The sequence below is a fragment of the Marmota monax genome, unplaced genomic scaffold (assembly GCF_021218885.2).
Source record: "Marmota monax isolate L192 unplaced genomic scaffold, Marmota_monax_Labrador192_F-V1.1 WCK01_AAM20220418_F8-fsc00022, whole genome shotgun sequence".
NCBI lineage: Eukaryota > Metazoa > Chordata > Mammalia > Rodentia > Sciuridae > Marmota > Marmota monax.
Window position 1 is genome coordinate 21,150,529 of NW_026695215.1, and position 27,304 is coordinate 21,177,832.

The 27,304-nt window shown below is 37.9% G+C and overlaps 1 protein-coding gene across 1 annotated transcript in view; it reads left to right on the top strand.

The window, feature by feature from the left end:
• Nucleotides 1-2,152: 2,152 nt before the first annotated feature.
• Nucleotides 2,153-27,304, top strand: part of Ryk (receptor like tyrosine kinase) — an 86,787-nt gene continuing 61,635 nt past the window's right edge. Inside the window, exon 1 of the mRNA XM_046431832.2 lies at nucleotides 2,153-2,393. Within this exon, the coding sequence (XP_046287788.1) occupies nucleotides 2,168-2,393 (226 nt within the window). The 5' untranslated portion in view covers nucleotides 2,153-2,167. The remainder of the gene's footprint in view (nucleotides 2,394-27,304) is intronic.

The window sequence follows — 27,304 nt, forward strand, 5'->3', positions numbered from 1 at the left end:
TACCAGAATCTAGCCAGGCTTGACAGCTCTGTACTGTTAATATCACAGACTGGCTCAAGAAGTCATTGGGCAGAGGAAATCTAGAAGCATTAAAGAGCTTCTAGAAGAAAGAAGCTTCCTTACTTGGGAGCTATTGGCCTTTCTCAAGAATGCAGGAAACATGCTATCCTTTTGAAAAATGCCTCCTGACTGAATGCAAAGCCCTATTCACACAGCAAATGCCCACTCCCAAGTCCCTCCTGGCAGAGTCCCTAATAGACAACAGTGTCCAGCTGTCTTTTGTGTTTTTTTTTTTTTTATCGTTCTCAAAGCACTTTTTCCTTTGTTTCTCTTTCTTTCTTTTTCTTCCCTTCCCCTTCCCTCCTTCCTTCCCCCTTCCTTTTTCTCTCTTTCCATGTAGAACTGAACCCAGAGGTGCTTTACCACTGACAGCTACACCCATAGCACTTTTTGTTTGGTTTGAGACAGGGTTCCACTAAGTAGCTGGAGCTACCCTTGAACTTGAGATCCTCCTGCCTGAGCCTCTAGAGTGGCTAAGATTACAGGTTTTTGCCACCACGCTTGGTGGCACACTTTTTCTTTGGTCCTTACCTTTTCTTAGCTTTCTTCTGTAGGAAAATGGGCATTGTACTCTGTTCTGGGGAATTGAAGTTCCACAAATCAAGGCAAGTTTATCTCCAAATGGAAGCCATCCCTCTCACTAAAGACTGGGAAAGTCAATTGTCAGGACTTCCCTCTTCATCATCCTCCCTTTCCCCACCCTTCCCTAAGATTAAAAATAGCTATCTTGCAAGGGCTCACTGTGAATGGAGCAACTGCTCACTGACACTGAGCTTCGAGGGAGAGCAGCTGCTCTCAGGAGGAAAGGCCTGGGGTCAGTGCGTGCTGACTTGCCATCAGGGACCTCAGGGAGGAGGTGACCTCCTGCAGGGCAGAGCAGGGACACTTGGGAGACTATCTGAGTGACGCCTCCTGAAGCAAGTTTAACTGTCCTAGTGGGCCACTCACAAAAATATGTCACGGGGGAGGGGAGCACTCAGAGGTGTATCCATGTGTTCCCACCCCCACCCCAGGTACTGGGGACTGAACCCAGGGCCTCTCAGCACTGAGCCATACCCCTAAACTTTTATTTTCTTTTGAAAAGACAGGGTCTCGATAAATTGCCCAGACAGGCTTGGAACTTGAAATCCTCCCACCTATTTGAATATAGGAGAGCACATCTGTGATTCTTAACATTTTTTTTGGTGTGTGTGTGTGTAAACTCCCTAGAACAAATAATGAAATACACGTACCACTTCTCTGTTGCTTAACCTAGACACACACACACGCACACAATGTGCACAGACACAAGCGCACACACACTTTTGCACACTATTTAATATAATTGGGGGGTTGTCGAGACCTGTCACGCACCACAGAGCTTATTCCAGATGTAGGTTGATTACAGTAACATAGAACAAGGATAAGAAATAAAAATTTGTAACCCGTAAAAATAAGTTGCTAAAGTTTGCTAAGATTTTTCTGCAAAGTGCAAAGATGTATATAGTATAAACCCATGAGGATAGACACGGAAATGTTGAAGTTGACCTCCGACGTGTGGGACAATGGGTTATTTCTATTTATCTGCATTTTCTCACTAAACAGAAACGCATGTTTCTCTTTCGCAACCAGAGCAGAGCAGCGCACGCAGGCATTTCCGTGGTCCTGGGGCGCCCACTCGACTGCAGGCGTGGTCTGTCGCCTGCGCTCTTGACAACGAAGGAGGCTTACAGACAGTGGACTAGCAAACCCCAGAAGCGGTGACAACGTAGGGCGGGAACCGGCTCTTCAAGTTAGGGCGTCCCAAGAACCCTTCGCTCAGCCGGGGCGCTTTAAACCCCTACGCCCACTGCCCGGCCGCGTCCCGCACAGAGCGGGCCGCGCGTGCGTACGCGCTCCCGGGGCGGCGGCGGCGCGCACGGATGCGCCTCCGCGAGCAGCCCCCAGCAGTGGACGATGCCGCGCGGCGGCGCGCTCCGGCAGTCTGAAGCGGTGGCTGGCTGCCACGGGCCGGCGGCGCGATGAGCTGGGCGGCCGCCCCCGGCTCGGGGCTGTGAGGGGCTCGGAGCCGGGGGTGGGCGGCGGCGCGGCGGGCGGCCGAGGCTCTTTCTCGGCGGCGGCGGCGGCCATGCGCGGGGCGGCGCGGCTGGGGCTGCTGGGCCGGGGCCGCCTCCCGGGGGCCCGCGGCCTGAGGGCCCCGCCGCCGCCGCTGCTCCTGCTCGCGCTGCTGCCGCTGCTGCCCGCGCCCGGTGCCGCCGCCGCCCCGGCCCCGCGGCCCCCCGCGCTGCCGTCCGTGGCCGCGGGGCCCAGCGTGAGCCTTTACCTGAGCGAGGATGAGGTGCGCCGGCTGATCGGTGAGTGGGGCCGCCCGGGCCGGGGTGGGCACGTCGCGCGGCTTCCGGTCCCCTCCCCGCCCCAGCGCTCGCCAGCCCCTGGCAGGGCCGGGGTCGCCTCGGGGTCCCGGGACCCCCGGCCTCCGCCTGCCGTGCTGGCCTGGAGGTGTGGTCCCTGCCTGGCCCCCGCCCCGGGCAACCTCCCGGCCTCCCCCTTCGCCCTTGCTGTTCGACCGCCCTGGGGACCCCCGGCTGCCGCCAGAGACCCGGATCCAGCCCGTTCCATCCGCCTGCAGCCCCTCATTGCCCCCTGGCTCTCTGGAGTCCGGCGTCGGAACATCTTTTATTCCCGGCCGAGCGAAGTTGCCTTAAAGTGTGTGTCACTCGAGGGCCCTGGAGTTTGGGATACTTGGAAGTTCGCTTTTCAGACTAAACTGGCAAACCATTGGCTCAGGTTTTGATATCCCAGTAGGCCACGCTGTTTGCTCATACTCTATGCTAACATACTTTTACAAAATAAATAAATACATGAATTAATAAAAGGGAGGGGAAGGTGGCACGAAATATGTCAGCCTCCAAATCTTGAAACCGATAAGAATATTTTTAAAGAGTAGGTGAATCGCCAAGTAGCAGATCTTTTCGCTTCTGCAGTATCCTTTTGGTGTTGGGTTCATTGGAGTTTGGACTGATCTGCATTTCCAGGCCACTCGCCTGCTTTGAATACTTTGAAGGGAAAGGAGAACTTGGCTTTGTGTCGATTGGTGATTTTATTTACCTACTTAGCTTTGTTGTGTGGGGAATTACTTTGGAAAAAACGGATGCTGTTCTCCGGTTGAAACTTTGTAGATTCTAGAAATACCCCTTGGAGGAAGATCTGGCCCCCAATGGAGTATGATAGTTGCAGATACCTAGACTTAGCTTTCTTTTGTGTGTTGTGGCAATCCCTTCATTTTGTCTCTGGGTGTGGTGCTTCTGAGTGTTTGAGGGGAAAGTTTTATGTATCCATTATCCGTCAGTTTTATTTTAGTGTTTTTTTTTTTTTTTTTAAAGTTAGAGTACTTTCTTGAGGTCTGTTGAGATCAACTCAGAATTGAAATGAGGTTGCTTTTAGCAGATGGTTTAGACATTGTTACACGTATGGGTTTGTAGCCTTTAATCAAATAATAATTTTGTTCGGTTCTTAATCCTCATGTTAGTTCACCTGAACTAGCTAAATTTATTCTAACTGAACTAAAACTGCAGATTGGGTTAGTCCTGGAACATGAGAGTAAGGCTGAGGAAAAATAATGAATGCTTGTAAGTCAACTCATACCATATTAATTAAAAATATTAATGTTATGCGTGCTTTTGTAAAGCATATATTTTATTAAAAAAATTTTTTTTGTAACTTACTTTACATGTGTTTCTTCTCCCCTCCCAACCAAGGATAGAGGTAGGGGACAGAAAACTAGAGGCTGACATTGATTGTTTATATGTATCTGCCTCTAGATACTTTATTTTAGGAATTTAAATAACTTGCTCAAGGTAACACTGTTTGTTTTTTGTATGTGTGTGTAAAAAACTTAGGTGCAGACGAAGTTTTATTGAATGAAATGAAGATATACTTATGGTGGAATGGTGGAAAATAAATAATTGCTAATTAGTATTTGAAGTGATATAAATTTGTAAACCCAATTTTTTGTATTTGTAGCAGAGGAAGCTCCTGATTGATGAGTATCCAGTAGCAGTATTGTCTCTAGTGCAACTTGAACTGATCTGTTACAGTGTTTCTAGACTCTTCATCTTGCCAGTTACAGGTCTCTACTTTCTGTCCCCATCTCCTTCATACAGTCTACCTTAAAATAATTTCTTGGCTCCTCTTTGACAGAGAAGAGCAAGTGAGATGTATGTCTGATCTCCTGAGTTCTCAGAATACATTTTTCCAGGGAAGCGGTTATAATATTTTTGTGCCATATTTTTGAATTGTTATGGGTTAAATGTCTTCTAAATACTGGTGTATGCAAACTACCCATGATTTTACAGTATTTCTAAGGAAATGAGTTTAGGATTCCAAATAAGAAACTTACAAATTAGGTTGATAGTGACAGTTACCAATTTGTAATTGAACTAATTGTGCTTGGTGTGAGAATAAGTTGTTTTAATCCAATTATTATGTGTACATAGGTTTCTAAAAAATCGAATTGAGGCTTAAAACAAAAACAATAATAATCTCTTGCCTTTGGCTTTTTTATCCTCCAGGCCCTACTTTCCAGTGGTTGCTGCCATCTTAGCTAGTTTTTGTTTATTTTTCCCTTGTTTTTTACTTTCATATTTCTAAATCAGTGTAGAGTAAGCATTTAACTTCCTAATATCATAACTGATTTCTTATACTCTTTTTACCCCTAAACTCTCCAGTGTAATTTTTTTGTAAAACCAGCAGTTAGTATATATGATTATGTACATATATATGTTGCTTACTTCTGAGTTAAATAGGGACTTATGATTCAGTTTTTCTGCATGTTGTTTTTACCAGAGCAAGTTGTGTTTTAAACTTTCTGATTAGTGTTGTATATCTATGCATGAATTCCCTCAAGTACTCCAAGAAACATGCTAAATGCCTTTTGATCTCCCCTGCCCTCCTCCTAGGTAGGCACATCTAGTCCTCCCCTGCCCTCCTCCTAGGTAGGCACATCTAGTCATCTGTTAGTTCCACTGGATTTCATCTTATAGACTTCTTGGTCTGGAGCCTTCCATCCTCTTGCCTCAGTCTGGACAGAGGACTTCCTGTCCCTTCTCTCCTGTCTTGAACCTCCTGTCTTCCTTTTTCTTGGTTTGCTTTTTTTTTTTTTTTTTTGCTAATATGTATTCTCAGTAGCATCCTAAGAAGGGGTACATGGGAGATAAATTATTTGAGGCCTTGATTGTCTGAAGGCGTTCATCTTATCCTCAGTTTTTAAATGATTTGGCCGAATTTAAAATATTAGGTTGAAAATAAATTTTCTTTACAATTTTATTCATATTTTCACTCTGTTTGCTGTCTTAAGTGTTTCACATAAAAAGTCTAAAGCCAGCCTTCCCCCCCCCCCCCCCCCCCCGTGTTTTTTCGAAGTTCATGGTCTTTCTGGCTGGCATTCTAAAGTTTTGAAGCTTGTGTGTGGTTTGTGTGTTTCTTTTGTCTTTGTGGGTCTTTTAATCTGGACTCATATTCTTCAGTTTTTTCAGAAATACCTGTTCCTTGTTTTATAATCTACCTTTATCTGTTTTTCTTTTAGAGACTTCTCTTAGTTTGGTTATTGAATCCCCTAAAATCAAGCTTCCTTTCTGCCTATAATTCATTTCTTTATAATGAAAGGAGTGTACGGGGAGGATTTCTCAATTTTATAAGTTTTCATTTTTAAAATGTTAACGATTGTATTTTCAAATTTAAGGCTTTTTGTTCTTTATTGCCATTTTGTTGCATCTTATTTTATGGGTGTATCACTTTTATTTATATCTGAGGTGTGTATGTATTGTTTTCCTTTTTTATCTTTATGCTTAATATACTTTTAGCATTTCTTTGCTTTCTCCACTGTGCCTGATCATTTTAGGGTATTTTTCTTTATTTGTGTAGATCACAAATACCTGGTGATTCTTGACTGTGTGTAATGAAGAATAAGATGTTGAGAAGTTGATTGGGGAAGAGAGCACATCTGTGCTGGTGATATGACGACTTCCTTTGGCGTGTGAATAGACTTTTCATTGGGAATCTGCCTCAGTATCAGTACCTTTATCTTCTTTGGCATTAGTAAATTTCTGCAGAGAACAAACTGCCAGACTCCTGTATCTGATGTGCTTAGTGATACACTGGCTACCAGGGTTTCAGTTGGGTGTCAACCTTCAGACTGTAAACTTTTACTTTTGGTTATAGTTTTCCTGCCTCTGTGATTCAGCTTTCTCAGAAAACACTTCAGGTGTCCTGCTGAACCTGTGCATCCAACTTTTTTGAGTCCTTGCTGTGGCTTCTATCTTGTCAGGCCTGAGCTTCAGGTCATTCAGGTCAATCTTTGGTATTTACTCCCTTGGTGTCTCCATGGCTGAGTCCCTTCTCAGGGGACCAGGGGCAGTGACCACTCCTCTGTCTAACTACTTTCCATCTTGCAAAGTTTGTTGAAATGTGTGCTCAGTTGTCTCTCCTATTTGTCCTTGTGGTTTGATGTCATTGTGATTCCTTTACCATCATTTCAGAAGAGTTTTGGAAAGAAACAGGGTTAAAAGCTGTGGTCATTCTGCAGTGTGTAAAATGGCAGTTAAGCTTGGACTTTATTGATGAGAATGTGCAGCATTGTATTAAAAGTAGCAATGGTGTTTGCAGTAGTAGTTGACAGTGCTATTGATGTGTGGTAGTGTTTTGCCTATGTCGGACATAAAACTAATCCTTGTGTTAAGTATACACTGTTATTCCTATTTTCTAGATGAATGTCTGAGTTTGTTTGTGCTACTGTAACAGAATATCATAGAGTAAGAGGCTTTTAAACAATAGAATGTTGTGTCGTGTCCCCCACCCCCCACTCGTTTTGGAGGCTGCAAAGTCCAAGATCTAAGCCCTGGTAGATAAGGTGACTGCTGAGGGCCTGCCTTCTTGTTCATAGACAGCCCTTCTTGCTGTGTTCCTGACATAGTGAAAGGGTCAAATGAGCCCCGTGGGGCCTTTTTATAAGGGTACTCATCCTATTCATGAGGATTCTGCCCTTAGGACCTAATCGTTTGCTCATACTATCACTTGGGGGATTTTAGCATATGAATTTGAAGATCATACAAAGATTCAGATCATAGCAATGAGGAAACAGACTTCGAGTGGGTCTGTAACTAGCCTGATTCTTTGGCCATGCAGTACTGATGGAAGTTCACCTATTTTGAAGACTACTAGAACTTCAGGAACTTTTTTTTTTTTTAAAATCTCTTAGTGACTTTCCTGTGTCCCTAGGCCCTGCTTCATTGCTGTTATTTACTGTTCTTAACGGATTGCAAAGTAGGTTTCCACTTAGCCATTTAATGATTCAGGGTCTTTTGGACAGTGGGTAGAGATCCAGACTTTGATTCAGTCTTGCCTGAGACTGAAATCCATACTGCCTCCTCGTCAGATCTGTAGGAACTGTAGTTAACCAAAGACTCAAGGAGTTGGATCTGAAAGCTGCCATGTGTGCTTGTTTGTGGTCTTGATAATTATCTCTGTCTTCCCATGTTCTCTATATAATTGATAATTTTGATACCGAGTTTCACCCTAGCTGGGGCAATGCCAGAGATTTGGGAATAAAATGCTGGTGGGTGGGAGGTGTGACCTAAATTGGTTGTTGCAACCCGGGTGGTGCTAATAGGGGATTTGTGGTTGATTGGGGTCAGGGAGACTTCTGAGAATAGACTCCTCACCAGTTAGAAATTCACTTTGAGTGACTTGCATCTTCTTTTAAAAATAAGTATACCTTCTAAAAAAGTGAAGTTTGTTCACATCTATTTAAAATCAGCTCATATATCATTGCTCCCCATAACAGTACAGAAAAAATATTTGAAGTCAGATCATGTATCATTTGTGGTAGAAAATTGTGATAAAATCATTAGTTTTCTTTTTGAGAATTTTGTAGGGGGTACCAATTGTTATATCTACATCTTTACACGGTGTTAAGAATTATATTGCTAATTGATAGAAATTTTAAGTATTTTTGCAGGAATGATAACTTTTGAGAGAGGCAATGGAGGGAAGGTGTCGCAGAAAAGGAAACATTGATTCTCATCTTGAAGGAGATGGAGAGGCAGAAGAGAGGAGCACTTCATGCCAGGTAGAGAAAATGGCATGAACAAGGGCATAGAAGTAGGAAGCAGATTTGTGAAGTCCAAGGAGTGAGATAAGAAAAATTTGCAAAGCCTGGGAGTGGCAGAATATAAAGCCACAAGTAAAACGTAAAGATAGGTTGAGGTTGAATTAGGAATTTGAATTTTATCTAATAGAGAATGAGAAGCTGTTGGAAGAATTTAGAAAAGGAGAGTGCATTGGCAGTATTGAGTTATAGAATTGATAACTTTGGTCCAAGTGACATGGTGCCTTGGAGACCGAAAAGCTGGATGGGGAAATGGGATAGTCAGCCTTGAGATGGTAAATGGGATCAATTGGGGCAGTCAGAGCTAAAGACAAGGGAAGGGTCACAGAAGAATCCAGGTTTCAGATTTGAGCACCTGAACTAAAGGACCCTTTCCTCTTGGGAGAAATGGTCGAGAGAAAGAAAAATGAGATGAGCCATGTGTTCCTGTCCTCCCAGCACTTCTGTTTCTTCAGATATCAGGCCAAGTATTTGGTGAAGGAGGGTGTTCTCTCTGCTGGTGTACTGGCATAATCTGACATAGAACACAGATCCTAGGATGGGATGGGGGCATGTTGGTGGAAGTGGATTAGCACCCAGTAGCAAACCCTTAACCCTGGGCATTTTGGGTAGGACTGTTGGTATTGACGCAGTATTAATTTGAGTCCATGTGTTCTTCATTGGGAGAGTAGAGATGAGACATTGTGCAATTGTGGGTTTGAGGTTTTTTGATTTTTTTTTTCTTTTTACACATGTGGGGGAGAATTCTATCCAATTGTGAATTATGGCTAAACCTGTCCCTTGTGAGTCACATCCTGAGTTGACAAATGAGTCAGTTTTGAAGGTCCTGCCTAAAATGCTGTCTGGGTTTTAAGGATCACTGTAGGAACAAATGAAATGTGTGTATTTATTCCAGCACTCCAAATTGAGAAGTTTCATGGCATTACTTTTAGGGATTTGATGCAGTTACGCCAGTGTTCTGAAAAATCTTTTCGAAGATATTTCCTAAAACAAAATAAAAACTTGTACATTAAACAGAACTGGTAGTTACTCTGAAATTATATTAAAAGGATACTTTTTTTGTGTTATTCATGTTAATGTAAATCAAGTGTAATATTTTCAAATCAAAATGTTACTAACCAGCTTTCATTTGTGTAGGATTGCTTAAAATGTTATGTGCCCAAACAAATGTATATTGCTGAATTACATAATAAATGCTTACTGAATTGTTAATTTGGTGTTCCCTCCAATGATACTGCTGAGTGAATTTCATAGGTGCTGTTCTCATTCTTTTTTTTAAATTTTAAATTTTTTATTCTGATTTGTTATATATGACAGGAATGCATTACAATTCATATTACACATATAGAGCACAATTTTTCTTATCTCTGGTTGTACACAGAGTATATTTCACATCATTCATGTCTTCATACATGTACTTTGGATAATGATGTCCATCTCATTCCACTATTATTTCTACCCCCATGCCCCCTCCCTTACTCTTCCATCCCTTTACCCTTATCTAGAGTTCATCTATTCCTCCCATGGTCTCCCTCCCTACCCCACTATGAAATATCCTGATGCTGGTTGTTTTAATGAATCATAGTAATAGCCATTATTTATCATGTGGTTAGTATGTGCCCAATACTTTTAAAACACTTCATGAAATAGATTTCTTTTTATAGTCATGTTTGTTGAGATATACTTTATATATGGTAAAATTTGCCCTATTTAGTTTTATAGTTATATGAATCTTGACAACACAAATATGAAAAATGACTCTATATATAGATATAGATATAGATATATAGTCCTACAGTCAAGATACAGAACATGTTACCTTGGTCTCCTTTACTTCTTTTTTTTTTAAACAAATAAGAGAAATTAATTGTAATATATTTTCATTTAACCCAATGCATTACCAACATAATTTGCAAAGAAAATAATTGTTAGTAAGATATTTCATGTTCATTTTGTTTGTCCTAGTAATTCTTTGGAATCTAATGACTGTTTAACACATAGCACACCTCTATTTAGATTAGACACATTTCAAATACTCAGTAGCCTCATGTAACAAACAGTGGTTGCCATATTGGCTCCTTTCTCCATCTTTTACCTTTTGGTGAGACATAAGCTGTAGGTTGCATGATAAGTCCCCTTGTTATATGGTTTCTTGTTGAGTTCTGTCGAAAGGGACACCAAAGAGATGAACTTAGAATATACAAGAGTAGAGTGAGGTGCTTTATTCCTCCCTATAAGATTCTGTTAGACTGTGAGTTGGTTTCATCATGCTTTTGATGGGAATAACTTCAGTTAGGTCACCTTCTCCTACAAGGTTTTCATAATGGCTTTCTCTTTTTTTACCTCCTACCTGTCCCAAGTCTACAGAAGGAAAGGTGCTTCACAAAATTTGTTGGTTTCCCTCAACCTTGCCCTTACCTTTATAAATACCGTATTAAACAATTTTTCCTGATTGATCTTTTTCATCCTTGAATAATATACATCATCTCATATCACAGGTAATATATATACACATACCAGGTTAATTATATATTAAAATATAACATATAAAATGCTAAAACTTGTGTAACTTTATGAAGAGAAATGGAAAACAAAAAAATACAAAATAAACAAAGATCTGAAAAATTAGATGATTTAGTAGTTAAATTTTTATGTGTAAAAATTTATCAAAAAGGGGTGAAAGAGACATGAATTGTACTGCTGGTCATTTTTGTTTACTTTTGGTATTTAGCTTGACTTGGTTTCTACTTTGGTTGGCTTTTCCTTTATTGTAGTTCTTCTCTTTGCATATTTTCATTGTTGTTTTTCATTTCCTCCTTGTGAAATATTTTGCCAAGAATGTTCTGTAGTGTAGGCTTTCTTACTGTAAATTCTTTTAGCTTTTGTTTATCATGGAAGGTTTTTATTTCATCATCAAATTTGAAGCTTAATTTTTGCTGGATATAAATTCTTGGTTGGCATCCATTATCTTTTAGAGCTTGGTATATGTTGTTCCAGGATCTCCTGGCTTTGAGAGTCTGGGTTGAAAAATCTGCTGAGATCCGTATTGGTCTTCCTTTATAGGTAATCTGATTTTTCTCTCTTGCAGCCTTTAAAATTCTATCCTTATTTTGTATTCTAGGCATTTTCATTATAATGTGTCTTGGTGTAGATCTTTTGTAATTTTATATATTTGGTGACATATAGGCCTCTTGTATTTGATTTTCCCTTTCATTCCTCATGCTTGGGAAATTTTCTGATATTATTTCATTGAAGAGATTGTGCATTTCTTTGGTTTGAATCTCTGAATCTTCCTCTATCTCAATAAATCTTAAATTTGGTCTTTTGGTGGTATCCCATAATGCTTGGATATTCTGTTTATGGTTTCTCACCATCTTCACCGTGAGGTCAACTTTATTTTCAAGATTGTATATTTTGTCTTCATTGTCTGAGGTCCTGACTTCCAAGTGATCTAGCCTGTTGGTGATGCTATCTATTGAGTTTTTTAATTGGCTTATTGTTTCTTTCATTTCAAGGATTTCTGTTTTTTTTTTTCTCCAGTATCTCTATCTCTTTCTTGAAGTAATCTCTTGCAACCTGTATTTGTTCCCTTATCTCTTTGTTGGGGTGATTGATTTTTGCCTGTATCTGCTCACTTAGGTCATTCTTTAATTCCCAAATCATTTTAGTTATGTATATTCTGAACTCCTTCTGACATTTCGCCTACTGCACTATCTATGGATTCTATTGTTGTAGTATCTTGTTTTGTTTGGTGCATTTTTCTCCCTTGTTTTTTCATGATGTCTATGTGTCTTCCTCTCTTGCAGTGTAGATCTGACACTATTGTCTTATAGTGTCCCTATAAGTTACTCACTTTTAAGGGAGAAATCAATATTACAGCACTCAATGTACCCAACATGCAGCCCTATATTAGTTAGCTTCTATTTTTACATTTAGTTTTGTCACTATAATCAGAAATGATGAGTTCGGTTGTCTTCATATAGTCAATAGGTTTGTGTAATGGTTTACAGTTTCTAATGGTAGAAGCGGGACTGGGAGGTTGGCTGAGATGTTTTTGTGGTAGGATGTGAGAATATAGAGGTATTAGATTATATGACAAGTGAGAGGGTAATCAATAAGAATTTGACTATTAGTAGGAGAAACAAGAGACTCCCTATTCTCATTCTTATATAAATCTTTAAAAAATTTTTTTAGTTGTAGATGGACACAATATCTTTATTTTTATTTATTCATTTATTTAATGTGGTGCTGAGGATCGAACCCAGGGCCTAATGCATGTGAGGCAAGCTATCTACCACTGTGCTACAACCCCAGCCCCTTATATAAATCTTATGTAGTAATGGAAAGCACACAGGTCTCACCTGGTGTGGTAGCACAAGCCTATATACCAGTAACTCAGGAGGCTGAGGTAGGAGGATCACAAGTTCAATTTAGGGCAATTTAGGGAGACTCTGTTTTGAAATATAAAATAAAAAGGGCTGGGATGTAGCTCAGTTGTAAAGCACCCCAGGTTCAATACCCAGTACAAAATAAAAACAAAAATAACCGAAGAACAACAAGCTCTCTCCCCACCATAGCTCTCTATTTAGGACTAAACACTTTTGCTATATACCAGTATTTCATATGTATTCTTTTTTTTTTTTTTTTTTTTAAATCAGCTGTAGGAAGTAGGTTTTATTTGTTTTACAGATAAAACTGAAGCACTGGCTTGGCGCTGTGGCGCGTGCCTGTGATCCCAGTGGCTTGGGAGGCTGAGACAGGAGAATCACGAGTTCAAAGCCAGCTTTAGCAATGGCAAACGCTAAGCAACTCAGTGAGACCCTGTCTCTAAATAAAATACAAAATAGGGCTGGGGATATGGCTTAGTGGTCGAGTGCCCCTGAGGTCAATCCCTGGTACCAGAAAACAAACAAACAAACAAAACCAAAAACAAACAAAAAAATGGAAGCACTGAGAAATTATAGCAAATGCTGGCAGTCTCAGATGCATGGGGCTATGTGACTTCAAAGTGCATGCTTTCTTACTGTGTTGTCTTTGAAGATTAATATTAGTCTTTTTTTTTTTTTTTGTGGTGCTGGGGATTGAAACCCAGGGCCTTATGCATGCGAGGCAACACTCTACCAACTGAGCTATATTCCCAGCCCCTTAATATTAGTCTTTACCAAACCAAAATCATGAGGAATTTAAGCAAAATACGAATTCTGGGGTGTACCTTGAACAATTTGTGTAGTTGATTGGAGGTGGAACTTAATTAAATCAACCTTTTGAATGCCAGGCTTAATTTATTATAAGATAGTTTTTACACATTTTACACAATTGTGAAATTGAACTTGTCTTATAATCAGTGATGAATCATCAGTTAATTGACATCTTTTTTTTTTCTTTAGTGCCATAGAAATGATATACTTTAATTAAATGAAGGTAATATTGTAGCAGGACCTTTACACAATTTACCACCTTTTTATGTGTGTTTATGTATGCCTGTCAGAACTTTCTTTCAGTTGTAAATTGACTAGAGGTATTTAATATTTGTTAATGATAAATGGCCGTGTAGTAACGTTCTTGCAGGGATGTCATTTGCTGTATGAGATAGTGTAATTAGGTTAACAGCTTTTTTTGTGTGAAAGCCTTGGGCCCTTTCCATAGACAATGGCATGGATAGCCAGCCACATGTGTTAAGTTATGCACACTGTGCCAGTGCTTCTTAGACTTTCAGGACCCTGCAGGAGAGACCCACAAAAGCTGGATCTGTCACGTTTTGTATTCTGACCTCCTACATGAATTTTTAGAAACTTGAGTCCATTGAGATTCACTCTGTTGTAATACTGTTTGGGTTTTGACAAATCATAAGGTACTGTATCCACCATGTTATCATCAGAGTAGCTTTACCTCCCTAAAAAAGCCTGTATTTATAAATACCCACTTTATATTTTAAATAAGTTTGTTTTCAAAATGTATTTATTATGGAAAATTTTGAAGATTTCAGAAGTAGAATAGTATAATGAATCTGTAGGATCCATCATCAGCTTCAACAATGGTCAACTCAAAGCCAATTTTATTTCATTCATCTGTACTGCTCCCCTCACTTTGCCTTCACTCTCCTCATCCCTTGCTTAGATTATTTCAAATAAATTGAGACATATAATTTCATCAAAAATTTTTTTCAGTATGGTATGTCTTAATGATAGGGACTTATAAATAATTTATAGTAACCATTATTATACCTAAGGAATGGAATAATAATTTATAAATACAAAATATTTAAATGGTTCACATTTTCCTGATTTATAAATCAATGTCTATTTAGAGACTTTTACCTGTCACGTGGATCCTCTCTTATCCCTTTCCCCTCAGTACACTGCCTACCTGCTTAGTTCCCTTGGAACCAAACTTCCTTATCATGTGGTCTGCATTAGATGCTTACTCTGCCTCACATGCTTTTCCCAAATCTTAACAGGGCTGGAGTCTTCTAGATCTCAACTTTAAATGTCAGTACCTCTGAGAGCTTCATTTTCCCAGGGTTGACCTCAGTGCCACTGTGTTCTGTAATACCTGATACTTCCTTCTTGTTGTTTGTGTCTCCCCAGTAGGAAAGTAAGTTCTGTTTGAGACCTTTTATGTTATTCCACTCTATATCTCTAGCACCTAAAACAGGACCTGGCCGTGTAGTAGGTGTTCTGTAAAAGTTGAATGAATTAATAAATGAATAAATGATACTTTTAATTTTTTTCAATTTCCTACCCTGTGCTGGGCTCATCATTCTCTTGATCATTTCATTGCTTTCTAAGTTATCCCAAATGGAAATTGGGCTGAAGTTATACATGTTAATAGAAGTTTAAATAGTTAGTTTTTGATAGCTTATTTTCTTTGAAGTTGCCTAATTTTCCTGTCTCTGTTCCATTGTACCCACTTTTCTGGGTGGGTAAGGTGCATCCTATGTTACCTTCCATAGCTCCATATCCCGTGTAGGTGGACTTGTATTAGTGCATCCATCACATTCTCTCTCCACAATTGTACTGAGGTCATCTCAAGACTTCACACATAATAATCTCAGTAGACTGTTGGTCCACACTGTGACTGAAGAATGTGAAATACTGAAAAGTGATTCTGGCAAAAGCATTTTCTAGGGCTAGGGATATAGCTCAGTAGAATGCTTCCTCGTATGCACAAGGCCCTGGGTTCAGTCCCCTGCACCACACACACACATACACACACTCTAAAAAAAAAAAAAGCAATAAAAAAGAAAAAGCGTTTTCTAATAATTAAAAGTTGAGAAATAGAATTTTCCATCTTTTTTTTTCATAAAATGCCTAGCCTGCTGTAAATCCTATCCCATGTATTTTTTTTTGTCTCATACGTTTTCATCTTTAGAAATTTGATGTATTCTGACCTCCTATGTGAATTTTTAGAAACTTGAGTCCATTAAGATTCACTTTGTTGTGGGCTGGGGATGTGGCTCAAGCGGTAGCGCGCTCAACTGGCATGTGTGCGGCCCGGGTTCCATCCTCAGCACCACATACAAATGAAGATGTTGTGTCTGCCAATAACTAAACAATAAATATTAAAAAAAAAAAAAGATTCACTTTGTTGTAATGTTATGTGGGTTTTGATAAATGCATAGTGTCCTGTGTCCACCACATTTTCATGTGGTAATGTATAGAGCTATATGCCCAGCCCTTTTTATTTTGAAGCAGGGTCTTACTAAGTTGCCCAGGCTGGCTTTGAACTTGCTACCTTTCTGCCTGTCTCCCAAGTAGCTGGGATTGTAGGCATGTGCCACTGTGCCTGACTTTGTTTCTTTTACTTACTATTCTTGGATAAGGTTGGGAAGCATCTTTAACATCTCTGCAGTTGTGGTACAAATGTTGTCTTTAGTAATAACATTTATCCATTTATTATACAGTTATTTATTGTTTCTACTTAACTTTTTGACCATGTAGAGTACTTGTATTTGTTGTTTCAGAGTTTCCTTATTTATTCATTCTAACGTATTTCTCTCCATATATATGTGTTTTCTTATTTCTTTGCATACCTGGTAATTTTAGACTGGGTGGCAAGCCTTGTGAATTTTACCTTGCTGAGTGCTGGATATTTTTGTATTCCAATAAATATTCTTGGGTTTTGTTCTGGGATGCAGTTAAGTCACTTGGAAACAGTTCAGTTCTTTCAGGTCTTTCTTTTAAGATGTCTTGGATGGAACAGGAACGATGCTCATTGTAGGGCTAATTATTTCTTGTTGCTGATTCAGGACCTTTCTGTGTACTTGCCTTAATGAATTCTGAAACGTGAAGTCTTCTATTCTGGCTAATAGGAATAGTTCAGAATTCTATGTGACTGCTAGGCACAGTTACCTTTTTCATATGTGTGTGTGTGTGTATGTATGTATGTATGTATTTTTTTAGTTGTAGATGGACACAATACTTTTATTTATTTAATTTTATGTGGTGCTGAGGATTGAACCCAGGGCCTTATACATGCTAGATGAGCGCTCTACCACTGGACCACAACCCCTGCCCCTGCCTTTTTCTTTATTGAGTAGTTTCTTATATGCTTACTGTGATTAGTACTTAGCTGAATACTGGAGGGCAGCTCTCTGCAGATTGTGAATTTCTCTTCAGATCTTTTTTCTAGTTATTTGTGCTGATAATCTAGCTTTTGTTTCTTGACTTTCACCTTTGTCTTCTTAACTCTTCTGTGTACCTCAGTTGTAGAACTCATCCATTTGTGATTCTCTCTTTTGGCATCAATCACTGTTTTCCGTTGTTCTATGTTTTAAACAAGTATTTTAAATGTTTTGTCTGTTTTTTAGTTATTTCACACGATAGGATAAATCTGGTCTTTGTTATTTTATCTTATGAAGAAGTAGAAATGACCAGGAATTGTATTTTTATTGTTTACATCTTACCTAAAATTGGTTAACTCCTTAAATTATTTATTGAAGGACAGAACCCAGTCCAATCTAAAAAAAGTGTTTAGGTTTGTATATGTGCTTGCATGTATATATAACATTCATTGGGATATAATAGATAACATGATGTGGGAAAGTATTGGATTTAGAAATCTATATGTTTGAGTTTTCATTCCATCTCCTTCAGTTGTGTGTGGGTAGACACATCACAAATGTTTCTAAGTTTTATTTTCTTCATGTATAAGATGGGTTGCTTTTTAGTGTACAATAGGGTTGCTGTTAGCACAGATAGTAAGTATCTATGAAAGTGCTACACAATCCTCAAAACTATTTTAATCATTGGTGGAAATTTGCATATTTTTGGATTAAAAAATGAAATTACAGGCTGTTATGTCATTTAGGTATAATTATTTGATTGATTGCCTTTAATAACATTTATTCGCTTTTACAATTATTTATTGAATGTATGAGAGCTTATTTTAGGGACTTGAGGTCAAGATGTCACCTTTGTGGAACTAACTTCTGGCAGAGAGCTGGGTGATTAGCCTTAGAAAATAATTCAGGTAGCTTTTGAACTGAATTCCCAAGATAGCACTTTACATACAGTACATCCTCTTGCTGTCAGAGAGAAGTGATGTTTGTGGGTTATTCCTTATGCTTTGAGTTCTTGGACATAACAGCTAACTCTAACTAATGGCTGCTGAGACTGACTGGAGGAGAGAATGTACTCCCCTTAGGACTTGGTTATGAAAGAAGTTGAATGGTGACGATGTCAAACTGAGTAAATTACTCCATCTTTGTTACAGTGCTGTGGCACACATATAAACATATCAAATAATTTTCTTCTTTTAGGTCAGGAACCAATGGCAAGTTGGAGAATTCTGGCACTTTGGCAGGGGATGCCTCATATTTTATATTGTAATGTTAGAGATTATGGGTTTTGTTCGTTCCCTCCCTCCCTCTCTCCCTTCCTTCCTTCCTTCACTGGGGATTGAACATGGGGTCATTCTACCACTGAACTACAAGCCCAGCCCTTTGTATTTTGAAGCAGGTTCTCACTAAGTTGCTCAGGCTGAACTTGAACTTGCCTTTGTCTCTCCAGTAGCTGGGATTGTAGGCATGTGCCACTGTGCCTGACTTTATGTTTCTTTTACTTACTATTCTTGGATAAGGTTTGGGAAGCATGTTGTTAAAAGATGCATCCCCCTGCAGTTGTGGTACAAATCACTTTGGGGGAAACTTTTAGGAAATTTTTTTAGATGACATATATGTTCTTTGGATGTGAAATTTTGTTCCCTGACCGTATGTTATTGTCCAGCTCTTTATAAATTCTTAGCTATCTGCTGTAGTATTTTTAGATTGGGGAAGATATCTGTATCTATTTGAGTTATCCATGTAAAAATCTAATGACTATATTCTTGCCTTGATTCAATATATCTTATTCCAAAGGTACTAGTGGAGGAAAACCTGAGCACAGCTTTTGTAATGGGTTGCTTTGCATTTTCATTTTCAGGGATCACAGAATTACAGTGAAAGTTAAGTTCTGAGGTGGAATCTCGGGAGGATGGAGGAGAGGAGACCTTTAGTAAGTGGATTTTTCTACCTTGTAGTTCAGAGCATTGCCAACTAAAATTCACGCCAGTGATTTATTTTTAAGTGGATATTGATTTTGACCACACATATCTTTTTTTTTTTTTTAAACCACATATTTTCTTCCTGAAGTGTCACTGAAGTTAGGAAAGATGCTCAGAGACTGAAGATGGGCCAGTTTTTCTTCAGAAGGTCAGGAGTTTGCTTTTATGTCTCCTTGCAGCTGATTCCTGAGCCCCTTCTCAGTATCAAAAGGGTGAGCTTGACTTCTTTCCTTGGTGGAGGCCAGTCTTAATTGGAAAGGAGGCCAATTGAAAGAAAGGGGGTAAAGAGTGGGAGCATGTTGATATTGTTGATCATGCATATCTTTTTTTTCTTAAAGGCTGTCTTTAATCTTTATATTCTCTGTGTATAAATATACACTGTCAACTCCGTTCTATCAAGACACTTAATGTTGCAGGAGAAATATAAGGAAAATGCTGAACGTGGCAGAGAGAAGTTAGTGAACAGATTATTTAATATGCAGGATTATTGCTTGAACAACCATGAGGGTTGAAGACTTATTTAGTTTTTTAATTGAGGAGAAAAAAATACCCTTATCCTGTAATCTAACATTTTGTAATTCCCTGTTTTAAGACTTAGTTAAATATTAAGTCTCAGCTGATTTTTTAGGTAATTTGATTTTAGCTTGATTAATTAGATTTTGATGAACAATCTATTATTTATTTATTTCAGCTTATTAGTTTCTATAAGTTAGAAACATTTGAAATAAAAGCCTTCTATTTGTTTTCTTTTAGCATCCATTAAAGTATATTCTGTGGTTTAATATGTATTATATGATTTCTTCCCTCTGATTAATGCCTCCTATACCAATATCCTTAGAACCTAGAAGATTGTCTTGCCTAAATGAATTTTTAAAGTTTTGACTGGCATGTGGAAACTGGATGATATCATAGAATATTTTGTGTTTTGGCTGGCATTTAGAAACCATGGATGATATCATAGAATAATAGAATTTTGTGGTGGAGGGGAGGACATTAACATCATCTCAGAATTCTAACTCCTTTGTTTTATAGTTGAGAAAATTGATGCTTAGAGAAGGTGGTTAAGTAATTGATTACCAAAGGTAACTCAGCTACTTAGAAAACTAGGAAGAGAAGTCAGAACCTTGAACTTCAGTTCTGTCTCAACACTATCACTCTTGTTTTTCTTGCCTTAACTGATTTCTGACATTTCCTTTAAAATCCATTTTTTTAAATATAGTCAGTTTTTATCAACAGCCAGCCATTCATGCATCATACATTCAGGTATCATTTGAGTAAGTAAGTACAAGTGCAATAAGACCCTAGCCCAGTGAGTGAGGTGTGCAAGGCAGTGGGAAGATAGACATGCTAAATACTATAAACATGACCCTTTACAAAGGTGGGGGGCAGTTTGCTGATTTGGCACTATTTAACTGTAATTGCAGCCTTGGGGAAACCATAGCTGATTTTTAAAATCATCTGTAAAAAATGTTTGAATCATTGAATTACTAGCACTTGGGTTAGATAGGTCAGGTCATAAAGAATACAGGATTTGAATTGAAGTTTGGACTTTGGACTGTATAGGGAAAATGGATTTTTCTTGATAGGTCTTGAGAGTTTTGCAGGAATACTAATGTTTCAGTGTGGAATTTGGGTTGTTTAAAAATAAAATTATGAACAAATGTTATACATTCTAATGAGAGCAACATTCTTACGTTCCTGGAATTGGCAGTGAGAACTTTATGTCTGGTTAATGTAATTAAGCAGCCGAAGTGTTTTTCATCCTAAGAATAAAAATATCCTGTGCATTCTAATGTCAGCCTGCTACTTCTTCAGTGCATGGCTGTTTTCACCCTTGCACACCTTCCAGCAGAACCCTTTCTACAATTTTCCCGTTCTGTTTTGCTTTGTCTTTCTCTTCTGGTCCTTTCAGTTTTGTCTTCTGGGGCTCCTGTTCTGCTTTAAGGTCTCCTCTGACTCTTTTCATTGTATTTCTTTATTTCTTCAACTTAACCAAAACTTAGTTTTCTGGTGTGATGGTTTCCTCATAACCCTTTTCAGTACCTAGAAAACATTTTTTATTATGGTATCTTCCCCTTTGTGATGCAGGGACCAACTCGAATTTTTTGTTTTTAAATGGCCTCTCACTGTATTCCCCAGGCTGGCCTTGAACTCTTGGACTCAAGTGCTGGGACTATAGCCATGCACTATAGTGCTCAGCTTTAATAGTAATATTTGTTGAGGTAAAATTCACATACCACAAATTAACCATTTAAAAATGATGAGTTTAGTGACATTGCACACCACCTCTATCTAGTTTCAAGACATTTCTGTCACTCCAAAATAAAACCCATTATCTATGAAGCAATTTCTTCTCATTTTTCTCTGCCCCAATCCCTGGTGACAGGCAATCTGTGTTCTGTCTCTATGCATATATCTATTCTGGATATTTCATATAAATAGATTCATATAACGTGTGCTTTCATGTCTGGCTGTTTTTACTTAGTGTAATGTGTTGGAGGTTCTTCCATATTATAGCACGTATCAGTACATCATTACTTTTTATGGCTGAATAATATTTCACTTAATGTATTTATATCACAGTTTATCCATTCATCATTTGGCCTGTGAACACATTTTGACTATTACAAATAATGTTGCTGTGAATACGCATATACATATACTTGGTTTGAGTACCGATTTTTTAATTTGAGTATATACCTAGAATGGAATTTTGGATCATATGGTCATAACTAGTTTAACTTTTGAGGAACCACCAAAATGCTTTTCCACAGTGTCAGAAACATTTTTGCATTCTTTCCAGCAGTGTGCAAGGGTTCTAAATTTTACCACATCCACACCAACATATGCTATTTTTGCTTATGGCTAGCCTAGTGGGTATGAAGTGGTACCTCATTTTGATTTTGATTTGCATTTTCTTAGTGACAAGTTAGATTGACCATCTTTTCATGTGTTTTTTGGTCATTTGTATATCTTCTTTTGAGAAATATCCATGCAAGTCCTTTGCCCACTTTTTAATTGAATTAATTGTCTTTTTGTTGTTGAATGTTGTTATAGTTTGGATGTGAGGTATCCCCCAGAAGCTCATATGTGAGACACTGTAAGAAGGTTCAGAGGAGAGATGATTGGGTTGTAAGAGTCTTAACCCAACCAGTGATTTAATCCCCTGATAGGGATTAACTGAGTGGTAACTGAAATAGTAGGGTGTGGCTGGAGGAGGTGGGAATTGGGGCATGGCTATGGAATATGTATTCTGTGTCCAGAGTGGAGACTCTCTGCTTTCTGATCACCATGATGTGAGCTGTTTCCCTCCATCACCCTCTCCTACCATGATGTTCAGCCTTGCCTTGAGCTCGGAAGAATGGAGCCGGGCTTCTATAGACTAAGACTTCCGAAATTGTGAGCCTTCAAATAAACATTTCCTCCTCTAAAATTGTTCTGGTCAGATCTTTTAGTCACAGCAGTGAAAAAGCTGACCAAAACAAATGTTAAAGGTTCTTTGTATATTCTGGCTACTTGGTGCTTATCAGATATATGATTTATAATATCTTTCTGGGCTGGGGATGTGGCTCAAGTGGTAGCGTGCCCGTCTGGCATGGGCACGGCCCGGGTTGGATTCTCAGCACCACATACAAACAAAGATGTTGTGTATGCCGAAAACTAAGAAATAAAATATTAAAATTCTCTCTCTCTCTCTCTCTCTCTCTCTCTCCCCCCCACTCTCTCTTAAAAAAAATATAATATTTTCTTTCATTCTGTAAGTTGTCTTTACCTTCTTGATAATGGTTTTTGTTGTACAGAATTTTAAAATTTGTATGAAGTTCAATTATTTACTGTTTTTAAGTTGTTGCTTATGCTTTTGGTGGCATTGTAAGACTCCATTGTCAAAACTAAGGTCATGAAAATTTACTCTTTTTCATCTAAGAATATTTTGGTTTTAGGTGTTAATATTTTGAGGTTGTTGATTCATTTTGAATTATTTTTTGCATATGGATATCCAGTTGTTCCAGCACTGTTTGTTAGACTATTCTTTTTGCATTAAATGACCTTGGCACCCTTGTCAAAATTTTACTAGCCAGAAATATATAATTTTATTTTTTGGAATCTAAATTGTATTCCATTGGTCCATAGGACTATCATTATGCCAGTGCCACACTGTTTTGATTGAAATAGCTTTGTAATGAATTTTGAAACTAGGAAGTATGAGTCTTCCAACTATTTGTTTTTAAAGATTGTTTTGGCTATTTGGTGCTGCTTTGCAATTCCATATTTTACGATCTTCTTTTTCACTTTTGCAAAAAAGGCAGTTAGAATTTTGATAGAGATTGCACTGAGTCTGTAAATTATCTGGAGTAATATTTAAATCCTAACAATATTAAGCCTTCCCAGCCATGAGTATGGATGTCTTTTTGTTTACTTAGACCTTCTTTAGTTTTTTCAATAATGTTTGTAGTTTTCAGTGTGTAAGTATTTCATTTCTTTGGTTACATTTATTCCTATGTATTTTATTCTTTTGGATCCTATTGTAAATGGAATCCTTCCTTCCTTCCTTCCTTCCTTCCTTCCTTCCTTCCTTCCTTCCTTCCTCCCTCCCTCCCTCCCTCCCTCCCAGGTCCTTGTGCATGCAAGGCAAGGACTCTTCCAACTGAGCTATAGCCCTAGCCCCTTGGTTTCCTTTTTGATTGTTCACCATAGAACTGGCTTTTTACCATATATTATATCTTCCCTTCTTTGGTTGTTTTGCTCCAGGATAGTGACTCAGTATCCTCTTCTCCTGATTTTTGTGATTCTTAGTTATATAACCTTGGACCTATTGGAATTGTAGGAGTCATCAGGTCTCTACAGATCCTCAGTTTCTTTACCTTCAGATTGACTTTCATTATTTCCCTCCCTTTATTCCAAAGGGATATCAGAACCTACCCTGATTTTCTCTCAGCTGTTACTCCTGGGGCCATGCTGGTCTCAGTTCCCAGAAATCTTTCTCATAGAAGGCACTCATTGGAATGACCACTTCTAAGCCCTTGGAACTTCTTGTTTTAATTTTGGCACCCCCTCCCTTCCTTCACATTCACTGTCTGGAACTAGGCTCCATTTCCTGGTTTCATAGTTATGCTACTCCTGACTTGCTGAGTAACTGACTCAGTAAAGCCTTACTGAATAAATTATTTAACTCACTTCCTTTCTACAACCATTCTTCACTATTTTACTTCTATGATGCCTACCGCACCACTTCCTGCTGCTGTCCACTACCCATGCATTCACTTTGCATTTAATTACTTTAATCTTATTTGGTGGACTAATAATTCATAACAATTAGAAAGGAATAGATTATGTAGATCTTATCTTACTGTCTTAAATTTTTTTTCAGTGTATATTGAAGGAAAGAGAAAGGAAATTCAACTCAAATTAAGTATGATATTCTCTATTTTATATAACGCACAAAATAAATTTGATTAAAATTATTTTTATTAGTTTTATTTCCTTGTTATAATATGAAACATACTCCTTATGATAACTTGGAACATGTATAAGACCGTAAAGAAAAAGAAAAGTATCATATATTATTTAACCATGCATTGCCAATTTTTGGGAAATAATCTTTCCAATCATTTTTTCAAGGTTATTTTTTCTCTTGTTTAAATCTTTCGTAAGGATTAAGAGTATAGGTGACTCTTTGAGGTAGATTGCATGTCAGATTGTACTTCAGAATCTAAATGGTATGTTTCCCCTTTGACCGCTTCCCATTGTGCTGTGGTCAGATTGGGGCCTACATATTTTCTGACTTAAGAAACTGGTTGTTGTGGAAGCTAGAGAGGAAAAAGGAAAAGAAAAGGGAAAGGATGGAGATTTCATGAAAATCAAGGGAGATCGTTAGAGGAAAAGGACCAGCAGGTAGAAAGGGTGAAGTGCTGGGGAGTGATATTGGCCGAGTCATAGTGTTATATTGTGTGCCTTGTACAAATCTATAACAACAAATCCCACCATTATGTATAACTAGTAATGCACCAATAAAAAAAATGTGGGGGAAAACAAAAGGAATTAGTTGTGCTTTACTCTTATTTCAAAGAAGATGAATTTTCTACAGAGTACCATCTTGGTGTGTGTATTAATTATGGCCATATTAATTATGGATATGTATTCATATATCCTGTACAAACTAGTTTTGTACTATTACCATAATTATACTTAGCATTAGGTTCTCTTTATAGTTCTGCTTTTTTCCCCTATGCTTTTCCTTTTGATTTAGAGCAATAAAAATTTATGATTATTATACTTTCATCATGAAATAAACTTCTTAGTAGAAAAATCTCTATTCCCTGTTAAAAACAAAAGTTTAATTAATCTCAGTATGTTTTACAGTAACTCTTTTGGGAAAGAATATGTGATTGGTATGTTTTTTGAGACCTTCTGAGACTTTGTTTTTTTTGAACACCTGATAAGAATTTGTTGGTAATGGAACTCCTCAATTGCTCCCTGTTTCCCTGAAAATGATAGCTTTGTTCTTTCCTTGTCATCTTTGGGGTTTTCCATGTTATTCTCATTTGGATAGTGAGAATGGGTAATCCAAGAATTTTCTCCTCATGTCAGCCCCTTTGCCAATGATGAATATGCAGATTCTTTTCAAATTTTGGTGTTCTCTTTTGGTCTTTCTTTTTATTTCATAGTATTTTCTCAGATTTTGCTTTTTTACATATCTGGATATTTTAAGAGCAAGTTGGAGGAAAGGGATTTTAGTCATTAATCTTTTTTTTTTTTAATTATTGTTAGTGTTAACCTTGATATACCAAACATAATGCCTTTATAGACGTGATTTTTTTAAAAATTGAATTTGGTTGTTGGAGGAGGGACTTTTTCTCTCTTACAGCCTTAGACAGTAATTGGATTTTGTTTTAGTGAATTGCTGTGACCTGTATACATAATCCTTTAAACATTTTCTTGTAAACTTTTTTCTAGTTATATTTCATAGAAAACTTAAGAAAAAGAATAAAAGCATGTGATAAAAAAATCACTCATAATCTACAATTTATAATTAACTACTATTAACAGGTTTTGGTATTTCTTTTTTAAAAAATAGAGCACATGCAATGTGCATATTCATGTATATTTAACTTTAATTCACTGGGGACTTATTGAAAACTTGAAATAAACATTAATCATTTAGGTGCTACATATTTTTAAAATTTGGTGCATATAGTTTGTATCTTGTGTTTTTTCATTTTACTGTTACATTCTGGGCAAAATCCAAATCATCAAAATTTACTTGTAGCATCCTTATTCATGGCTTCATAGTCTTTTTTCAGTTTTTTTTGTCAGTTTTTGATCATTAAAACCTGTCTTCAAAAGAGGTACCATCATTTGATTGGAAGGCTATGTAATTTCTTAGAGTATCATCTATTTCCTTTTCCAAAGAAAGAAAAAATGTTGAAGAGCATTATTTTCTATAATGGATGTATTATAGTCTATTAGTCATTGCCCCATTGCTGGTAATTTATATTTTTATCATTCAAATGATAATTTTAACATTAGTGTCTGTACATAAAAAATTTGTGTCTATCTTTGATTTCCTTAGGATGGAATTTTTAGTATTGGAGTTACTGGGTCAAAGAGTATAAATATTTATAAAACTTTATATGTAGTCATAAATTGCTTGCAGTATCCTGCTCGTATGCATAAACATTTCAGTTGTAATATCAAATGCACTTTTTAAAAATCTTCAAGATTGATTATTCACTAAAAATAACAGGATTTATGGGAAAAATAAGGTTAAGGGCAGACTGCTCAAGACCTCTGCAATTTTGAAACCAGAGTACTAACAGAAACATAATTGGTACCTTATGAGATAACTTGGGTAGCCCAGTCAAACCACTTAGTGTGGCCAAGGCTGCCTCAGAGGAAAGTTAAATCTATTAAAATTTAAGGGGCTGGAAATCACAGACCTAAATGGTCTAAGACAGTGTAGATAAAAGTAATTTTGTAAGCCTGTGGGACTGCCATATAGGTGGGCACAGGTGGAACTGGTGAGAGGCTGACTGTGTACCTGAGGAGGGAACTGTGGGTGCAGATGATCATTTTTAATATTCTTGAAATAGAGCTAAAGGGTTCTTGCTTGGCAGTATCTGAACTGAGTGAGGGTTCTTTCCCACTGGAAGTTATAGTTTTCTACCTGATCTTCCAGTTTCTCTTGCCTGGGGAAATTCATATGTGAAATGGTACATCTGCCATGTTATACTGGCACTATTATTTACTATGTGAATCAGTATTGTAGGAACACGTCTTAATGATAGGACTGTCTATTTTCAAATTTGATAGGTGAAAATTTGAGTATAATTTGGATTCTTCCTTCCTTCTGTTCTCTCAGGGAAGCTCTACCACTGAGCTACATCCCTATCCCTTTTTAGTTTTGATTTTGAGAGGGGATCTTGCTAAGTTGCCAAGGCTGGCCTTGAACTTGATCCTCCTGAGTTGCTGGGATTACAGTCATGGGCCTTCAGCTTGGATGGTTTCTTTAAGAAATTCAAACCCTTTCCAAGGACAATTAACTATTTTAGCTAATAAAGA